The sequence below is a fragment of the Scomber japonicus genome, chromosome 24 (genome assembly GCF_027409825.1).
Source record: "Scomber japonicus isolate fScoJap1 chromosome 24, fScoJap1.pri, whole genome shotgun sequence".
In the NCBI taxonomy this organism is placed as follows: Eukaryota; Metazoa; Chordata; class Actinopteri; order Scombriformes; family Scombridae; genus Scomber; species Scomber japonicus.
The window spans coordinates 4,183,063-4,192,940 of NC_070601.1; the positions used below are offsets into that span (position 1 = coordinate 4,183,063).

Sequence of the window (9,878 nt, forward strand, 5' to 3'; positions counted from 1 at the left end):
ATGCACACATGCACACACCTTCAGTCTGACATTTTAGGAGATTATATAGAGAAAGAAACATAATTTGGGACCTGATGGGAGTGATGGGAGTGATGGGATGAGACTGAGAGTGATGGGAGTGATGGGAGTGATGGGATAAGATTGAGAGTGATGGGAGGAGACTGAGAGTGATGGGAGTGATGGGATGAGACTGAGAGTGATGGGAGTGATGGGATGAGATTGAGAGTGATGGGATGAGACTGAGAGTGATGGGAGTGATGGGATGAGACTGGGAGTGATGGGAGTGATGGGATGAGACTGAGAGTGATGGGAGTGATGGGATGAGATTGAGAGTGATGGGATGAGACTGAGAGTGATGGGAGTGATGGGATGAGACTGGGAGTGATGGGAGTGATGGGATGAGACTGGGAGTGATGGGATGAGACTGAGAGTGATGGGATGAGACTGGGAGTGGTGGGAGTGATGGGATGAGACTGAGAGTGATGGGAGTGATGGGATGAGACTGGGAGTGGTGGGAGGAGACTGAGAGTGATGGGAGTGATGGGATGAGACTGGGAGTGGTGGGAGGAGACTGAGAGTGTTGGGAGTGATGGGATGAGACTGGGAGTGATGGGAGTGATGGTATGAGACTGGGAGTGATGGGATGAGACCGAGAGTGATGGGAGGAGACTGAGAGTGATGGGAGTGATGGGATGAGACTGAGAGTGATGGGAGGAGACTGAGAGTGATGGGATGAGACTGAGAGTGATGGGAGGAGACTGAGAGTGATGGGAGTGATGGGATGAGACTGAGAGTGATGGGAGGAGACTGAGAGTGATGGGATGAGACTGAGAGTGATGGGAGGAGACTGAGAGTGATGGGAGTGATGGGATGAGACTGAGAGTGATGGGAGGAGACTGAGAGTGATGGGATGAGACTGAGAGTGATGGGAGGAGACTGAGAGTGATGGGAGTGATGGGATGAGACTGGGAGTGATGGGAGGAGACTGAGAGTGATGGGATGAGACTGAGAGTGATGGGAGGAGACTGGGAGTGATGGGAGGAGATTGGGAGTGCTGGGAGGAGACTGGTATTGATGGGAGTGATGGGACGAGACATGCTTCTTCTTCATCTCCGTTTGTTCCCCTCCAGGCTCTGAACTTCCGTGGCCGGCTGAAGTTCCTCCACGGTCAGAACCGTCTGTCGGAGGATGGGACGTTGATCCCGCCGCAGCTCGCTCTGTTTGCCATCGCCATGCCGCTGCAGCCGCCGTCCATCCTGGAGATCCGCACCAAGACGCTCATCTTCCAGACCAAACACAAGATGGACTTCACACCCATGGGCGTCGATGCCAGGTACACACACACACACACACACACACACACATACATAAATGGGCCAAGAGGGAAAACAGTCAAATTGACCCTGTCTGTTTTGACTGTTCCTTCCTTCCGTCCTTCCTTCCTTCCCCCCTTCCTTCCTTCCTTCCTTCCTTCCTTCCTTTTCTCCTTCCTTCCTCCCATCTTTCCTTCTCTCCTTCCTTCCTTCCATCTTTCCTTTCCTTCCGTCCTTCCTTCCTTCTTCCTCCCTTCCTTCCTTCTTTCCTTCCTTCCTCCTTTTCTCTTTTCCTTTCTCCCTCTCTCCTTCCTTCCATCTTTCCTTTCCTTCCTCCCTCCCTTCCTTCCTTCCTTCCTTCCTTCCATCTTTCCTTTCCTTCCGTCCTTCTGTCCTTCCTTCCTTCCTTCTTTCCTCTGTCCTTCTTTCCTTCCTTCCTCCTTTTCTCTTTTCCTTCCTCCCTCCCTTCCCTCCTTCTTTCCTCTCTTCCTTCCTTGACTCGAGGACAACAGGTAGGTTAAACTATTATTGGTCATTAAATAAACATAAAAAGTCAAACTAAACTGACTAAAACCATAAAAACAAATGTAATTGCTTTTTTTTGTTGTTTTCTGTGCAGAGGGAAAGTTGTTCTGGGTTATAATGAAACCGAGCTCTGCACCAGAGGAACCGGCTACCACTTCGTCCACGCTGCCGACATGATGTACTGCGCCGACAACCACGTGAGAAGTAAGTCCTGCTTTTATTTTGAAATATTTTTATTGTTATTACACAGCCGAGGAAACTACAGATCTGATGCATCGATGTTTGGATGCATATAAGAGTCTTTTCTTTCTGTGTTCGGTGTGTAGTGATGAAAACAGGAGACAGCGGCTTCACCGTCTTCAGGCTTCTTACCAAAACCGGCACGTGGCTCTGGGTCCAGGCCATCGCCAGGGTCATCTTCAAAGGAGGAAAACCAGACTTCATCGTGGCCCGGCAGAGAGCTTTAACGTAAGTTTTCACACCAGGAATAAAATATCTTCTAGTTTTTTAAAACATTTGTTCAAAATATTAAAATTTATGAGCAAATGAGACAAAGAAAAGCAATAAATCCTCACATATAATGAGTCGTAATGGAGAAATTCTTGACTCTTTATTACTAACAATTCTGTTATTGCTACTATTAATATTACTTACTAGGCAAGGCAGCTTTATTTATATTTATTTATTTATATTTAGAGCATATTTCATACTCTTTAACACACTTTAACAGTAAGAAGCAGAAGCATAAACATACAATCAACCCAATTATAGTAAAAATTGGAGACATTAATGATTATGCTTGAACTAGTACATATAGTGCTGTAGTTACCTGTAACACTATGATAGTACTGAAGGTATTAGTCTTTTTTTTTTTAGTCATTTTGAGCCATTTATTAACAAACTGGACCTCAGCGATCAACTTTAGGTCAAAATAAATCAGGAATTAGAAGATTTCAGATTTGAGCTTTTGTCTCTTTTTTTACATTTTAAATCATAAATAAGTTAGTAGTTTAGTCTCTAAGGAAAGAAGAGAGTAGAAAGCTTTATTGTGATTATATTGTGCATATAATGAGATTAAAAACAAGTGTACACACACAGCTAAAAAAACAAACCCTGATGTCTTGTTTGATCTTTTTCCGACCAGCAGCTCCAACCAGGCAATATTTTGTATTTTTAACTCCACAAACTAATCCGACGCCTTCACTTTTGTCTCCTTTGCCACAGAAATGAAGAAGGAGAAGAACAACTTCGCCTCCGTCGTCTACAGCTGCCATTCGACTTTGCCACAGGTGAGGCGCTGCTGTACGACCTCGCCCCGACCGTCGACGTCCCCGACCCGTCCCCCGCCGCGAAGCAGAGGAAGATCGACAACTACTCTGTCAGCCGCGACTCCCTCCTGGGCTGCATGCTGAGCCAGGACCAGTCCGTCTACTGCGAGAACAACAGCGCCAACATCAACGACGTCGCCTTCAAGGACACGCACGCCACCGTCAACGTCCCCGTCAACCTCTGGCAGCAGCAGTCCTCGCCCAAACCCGTCGGGAGCCTTGTGAAATCGGAGGGTACGGTTCAGGACATGATGGAGACCCTGCAGCAGATTTTGGAGGATAACGAACTCACAAACAGTTTGGACGTAGAACCGGACGAGCTGAAGAGTTGGGAGAGCACCTTGCTGAAGATGAGCACCACCACCTGCGAGATAAACGAAGATCTGAATGAGATCCTCAGCCAAGACATCCTGTCCTACGTCGAAGAGCAGCTACAGAAAGAAGGCGGACTCAAGCTGCTCGATAACCTGGACGACATCCCTACATTGGACCTCCAGAACCAGAGTCTAGATCAAATTTTGGAGACAAATTTCAGCTGGCCTGTGGAGACGCCAAACCAGCAGTTGATCCCCAACGGAGGGCCGATGATGGCTCCGGTTCTGGGGACGATGAAGCTGACCCACGCCGATCTCCCTCAGCTAAACGGTCCCACGCTCCAGCAGATCGCCTCACAACAGCAGCAGCAGCAGTCTCTCGTCCCTTCTGTGGGTCTGAACGCTGATTTGGGCACCCCAGCGATGGCCTTCAACCCTTCGTTTATGGACTCTTGCGCTCAGACGCAGAACCAGCTGAGGAGCTTACAAGTCGCCCCGAAAGACAACAACAACCTCGGAGGATTCTCGCTCCGGCAGAATCATCATCAGCTCCTCTCCACCTTACCCGTCGGCCTCCAGGACCAAAGCGCCGAATTACAGTTGAACCCCGTCTTCACCTTCCAGGGGAACCAAGGGAACCAGGGGAGGAACCAGTGGAACGCCTCCTCGCTCTCCAACTCGACACAAGCCGACACCTTTGAAACGTACAACCAAAATATTTCAAACGCACCGAGCTGCTTACCGAGCCACTTTGCACTTCAGACGCAGAACAGCGACAATCAGAGACAATCATGGCAGCAGCAGCAGCAGCAGCAGCCGATCTCTAACGGACACCAACAGATGGGCGCCTGCATCAACCAAATTTCGGGATTTCAAAGGAATCCCCTCCCCGGTGTCACCGCAATGCCAAACTCAATCAACAACTGCGCCCCCATGTTCAGGACTGCAGAGACTTCTAATGTTCAGTTCCCTGTCAAACCTCCATCTCTAGCACCTTCTAGCAGCTGCATGTTTCAAAACACCGCCGCTGCCCCTGCCCCCTCTGTGCCCCTAAACGGGGTGCACCTCAGCCAGGCGCCCCCTTCCTCCTGTCAGAGACTGAATCCCCCCCCAACCAGCCACATCCCCTCCAAGCCCTCCTGTTTCTATCAGGGGCTTCCCGGAGGTGGGGCAGTGCAGGGGATGACCCCAATCCCAAATCCTGATCCAGCGCTACCGTCCTGCCAAATGACCCCCGGACTCGACACCGAGAGCCTGTTGGTGCAGCAGCAGCAGTACCTGAACTTCAGCGATCAGACACAGGTAATAACTGGCTGTTCGGCAATGAGTTTGAATCGTTTTGGTGAATTTGAGTCGGACGGTGATGAAGAAATACTCCAATAAAGTAAAAAAGTACTGCATGAAAGCATCTAAGTATTATGAGCATGATAGTCCTTTAAAATAGTCTCCTGGCACTTTAAGCTAAAATATTTAAACCTCAATCATGTTTTTATATCTGCTTCTTTGCTTTGTATCACTGTTTTGACAATATCGACAAAATAAACTCCAAAAAAGCCAAGAGATACAAAAAACCCCACACAAAATCTGCAGTTAAAGAAGCTTAAATGTCCAAAAAACACCAGAATAGTCCTTTAAAATAATCTTCCAGCACTTTCAAATAATTCAACCAAAATCATGTTTTTAATTGCTGCTTCTTTACTTCATGAGGATATGAGCGATGTAGTATTACAGTAAAACTGCAGTATTATAGTGATGTAGTATGCAGTATTACAGTAAAAGTACTGCAGTATTATAGTGATGTAGTATGCAGTATTACAGTAAAAGTACTGCAGTATTATGAGTGATGTAGTATGCAGTATTACAGTAAAAGTACTGCAGTATTATGAGTGATGTAGTATGCAGTATTACAGTAAAAGTACTGCAGTATTATAGTGATGTAGTATGCAGTATTAGTCCAGTGGTTCCCAACCTAGGGGTGGGGGCCCTCCAAAGGGTCAGCAGATAAATGTGAGGGCTGGTGAGATGATTAACGTAAGTCATGTAAGTCTAATTTGAACCGCTTTTCTCTTATTTTGTAGATCAACAGCCGTCCAGTCGTCGGTAACGGAGGTTTCCCCTTCTCCTCGCTGCCCAATGGGAACGCGTACTACTCAGAGAACAAATAGGAATCATCCGCTGTGATTCCTGGACGGCAGAGGACCCCCGATACTGGACTGAAATACATTTTAAAAAGGGCCGTTTTTTAAAGGAAACTGAAGAACAGAAAAGTGAGAAGGACGGGGAGATGAACCGGTCCCGCTCTCTCTCAACAGGAAGAGAGACGAAAGCTTTATGAGAGGAAGAAGAAGAAGAAACGCTGGTTGGATGAAACCAGAAAATAAGGAAAAAAGGAGATAACCGATGTCCTGAATCAGCAAATTTTTGGTGCAATCGTGATCAAATTTGAGGAGATTTTTGAACACAGGAAAGTTTCAGGATGTTTGTTTTTTTTCCAGAACGTTTCCCGTCATCAGTTCATCATGAGGAGGAAGATTTAGTTTTTTGGGAGGGGAGGAATCAGAAAGACTTGGATATGAAAGTTGGAGGGAAACCAAAACCAGCCGATCACTCCTCAAATCCTCCTCCAAGTTTTCTCCCTTGTAAAAACCAAAACCTGAAATCTCACCTTCAACCTTAATTAGGAGTCGATTCTTAATTAAAGTTAATTTTTGAGCAAAGACGCCAAATATTTTACAGTTTCAGGCTCTCAAACCTTTTTTTTGTTGGTCTTACGTTAGAAATATTTTAATATTTTTAAGCTTTTGGTTTTATTTGTCAGACTAAACCAGATATTTAATGACTTTTTTCACTCTTTTCTGATGTTTTATCAACTTAATTCGTCAATTAATACAGAAAATACTCAAAAGTGTCTAAATTAACTCCAATATTAGCACTTATTTTATATCATTTTAAATGTATTTTTGTTGTTTTCATGACTATTTTTCTTCCAGAATCATGAAATATAAAAGTTTAAGTGTTTAATATGTAGAGCTGCTGAAAATAATGGAAAAATGCTTCTTATTAGTTAAATATAATGTTTAGTTTTCTTCTGCCGACAGCTGAAAACCAAAAGATATGAATTTACTTTACAAAGAAAAGGCTGAAAGAAAGAGACTATGATGAATAAAATCTAGATTAGGTGAAATATAAACACTGTTCAATATGGAGGGCGATTTTTATTATCGATGAACAGTTTTATCTGTAAAATGTCAGAAAAGAGTGAAAAAAAGAATCTTTAAATATTTAATTTTGTCCGACCATCAGGTGAAAACCCAAAAATATTAAATTACTGTCACATATGATGAATAAAAACATGAAGTCTTCACATTTAAGAGGCTGAAACATCAAAAAAACTACTTATTTGATGACAGTGGGTGTTGTTCCCCGTTTCAGCCACCGGGGGGCAGCAGTGAGTCGACTCCTTTTTTTTTTAATAGAAGTGACATTTCAGCTTTTTTAATCTTTTTTTGGGGGGTTTTACAAGAGAAAGCATTGAAGGATGGAGGAGTTACTAGGTGAATTAACTCCCCTCCACCTCCCAGAGTGTTGCCATGACAACGATCGATAACTAAAAGAAAGAAAAGGAAAAAGAAAGGCCTGTTTTAAATCCTCTGCCGTCTCTCTGACGAACAAACAACGCCGACCTACTCCCTTAAAAAGCGCTCAGAAGGATAAAATATATCGACTTTTTGTTGTTTTTTGTTGTTTTTGTCCTTTTTTTTGTTTGTTTTTTTTGTTTTGAAAGTTCATTTCAAATCTATATATTGTCTTTTGAATCGTCCCCGCTGAGGGAGATTTGTTGCTTTGCAGACAGGGTATATTAATTAATGGATTAAAAAGACAGGAAAATAAAATAAAAGAAAGAAACGCACAATAAAAAACATCCAACTATTAAACAACAGACAGATTTGAGGAGGAATCAGTGAGGAGGACAGCTGCTTGTTTTATGTCACTGAGCCAGTTTTATGTCTTTTTCTTTTTTCTTTTTCTTTTCTTTTTAATATTTCTGTGTTTCTTTTCTTTCTGTGGAAAAAAAAATACAGACGGTGCCTTAAAAAAAAAGACAGATCTGTTTTAAAACTTTAAAGGGACAGTCTGTCAATTTAAATAAAATAAAAAATAAGTGCAAATTTAGAAAAAACACCAAAGTGAATAAAAACCTTGCCTTAACTTCAACAAGCCAATTATATTTTAAATATTTATTGCACTATTTCTTTAAAGTGTTGCCAAAGCATAAAGCAAAAATAATTCCCAAGCCCCCCAAAGATAGTTTTATTATAACATAAGCACAAATTAAGATGATTTTAGTACTTATTTCATGAAAAAATCCTCCAGATTTGATAGAAAAATAGATTAATAGCACATTTTAGGTTTTAAAAAGGCATAAAAACATCAAAGAAACCAAATATTAACATACTGATTTATATTTTTTGTGACAAATTTCCGTCCTCTTCCTCTTTTCCTGTTTCCATCTCGTAGTTAAACATTAATTTATGGACGCTCTTGCTCGGATCAGGAGTAAAAAAATACAAAAAACACAGAAGTTAAAAAAATAAAACAACAAAAAAACACAGTATAAAGGCAGCTATTGTATATTTTAAATGAGGAAATAAATAAATAGGGGCGGGGGGCGGGGGGGAGATAAAGGAACACTTCACAAGTTTTAAAAAAGAATAAAATGAAATAAAACAATAAAAAAAGGAGGGGTGGAAACTTCAAGTGCCTTTTTTTTTTAATTGAACCTTTTTGATTGTTAAAAAAAAAACACACACACACAATTCAGCACTTATAAAAGAAACGCTGGAAGTCGCTTCATCCCCGTACTGAGCCACAAATATACACAAATATATCATTTCCAGCACTTATTTAAAACAGTTCTTATACAAAATGAATAATTTCAGGCAAGGATCTTTTTAAAAAAACTTGACTTTAAATACCAAAAAATAAAAATAAAAAAGCCATCTGTGATGATTTAATGTCCGAGGATACCAAAGGGAGAAATAAATGATTCATATTTATCTATAAACACTTAAAACAGCGACTAAACGACTGCGCTGATTGTAGTTTTACGTTGATTTTAACAAACTAGAATCGTGCTGCATTCAAGTGTTATGGGAAAAATTTGTAATTTCCAGTTTCGCTGTAGTTTTATCTGTGAACGCTTTTAATTAACACAGCGTTACTCAAATTTAATGTTATATATTTCTCTACACAGTATGACAAGAATTGTAATTACGAGTCTTTTAATTCCCGTATTTCATGAATGCTCTATTCTCCGAGGGCTTGTTAAAAAAAGGCATTCTGGGATATGTAGTAAAACCACTAACTGCAGTAGTTTAGAGGAGAGTCAGGTGCAGTTTGCAGTATTTTATTATGACTTTGGCTCAATTTAATGTGAATAATTAAATAATATTAAAACTTTATGATATTTCCTTAAAGATTATTCACTGAAAATTACAATTATGTCAAAAAAATCCAACTAATCAGTGTCTGAAATGATATATATTAAGAAAAAAGACATTTAAGAAGCTAAAAGTACCAAATTTGTTCTTATATTTACTTTAAAAATGAAGCTTTTTTGTATTTAAAGGTAAGAAAGTGGGAAAATTCAGCCAAAGAAATGATAAAACACTGTAAAAAAAACAAACATAAAACTCTCAGTTATCTTCTCTGAGGGTGTTTTAGTGAGATTAGAGAAGATATTTGGTTTATTTGGTGCTATTAAAACATCTTTACTGCAGATTTTTAACCAAAAACACACAAAACAAAAAACATCACAGATGGTTGAATAGTTTTAGACTCAGTACAAACATGAAGCACGTCGCTCGGAGGTGTGTGATTTTTATTATTTGTAACATCTTTTCTCCTTTTTTTCAATAAATCCAGAGTGCTTTCAATCAAAGCCTTTTTTTTCCTCACATGGTATTCTGCAGAAATAAAGAAATATATCGTGTTGCCTGCTTATATAAAAACAAAAAACACAAAATATAAAAAAAAAGGCTTTGTACTTATACATTTATTGTTCAAACCCCTGGAGGCTAAGGCCTTAAAAATGCAGTATCTTTGTGTATCTGTATATAAATATATATATTTGCCTTCTTTTTCTGTTGTTTTTTCATATATTGTGTATTTTATTGTCATATCGCCTTAATCTGACTCACGCTTATCATTTTTTTTGTACATTTTCTGCACAGCATATACATATGTAACCTCGTTATGATGTTTTGTTGTTGTTGTTTTTGTAACTTTTCAACTTATATAATTATATCTTTGTGGATTTTGTGTTTTCAACATTTTGTCTCCAACGGTGTATGAGAGTTTGAGTCAATCTTTTTTGTTTTTTTTCATGCTCACCATAT

The 9,878-nt window shown here is 40.6% G+C and overlaps 1 protein-coding gene across 1 annotated transcript in view; it reads left to right on the plus strand.

Annotated features, from left to right (window-relative positions):
• LOC128354431 (aryl hydrocarbon receptor-like) overlaps positions 1–9,060 on the plus strand; it is a 75,488-nt gene extending 66,428 nt beyond the window's left edge. The window contains exons 7-11 of the mRNA XM_053314672.1: positions 1,131–1,333; positions 1,933–2,042; positions 2,165–2,306; positions 3,063–4,782; positions 5,559–9,060. Coding sequence (XP_053170647.1) covers positions 1,131–1,333; positions 1,933–2,042; positions 2,165–2,306; positions 3,063–4,782; positions 5,559–5,645 — 2,262 coding nt within the window. The 3' untranslated portion in view covers positions 5,646–9,060. The remainder of the gene's footprint in view (positions 1–1,130; positions 1,334–1,932; positions 2,043–2,164; positions 2,307–3,062; positions 4,783–5,558) is intronic.
• Positions 9,061–9,878: the final 818 nt, after the last annotated feature.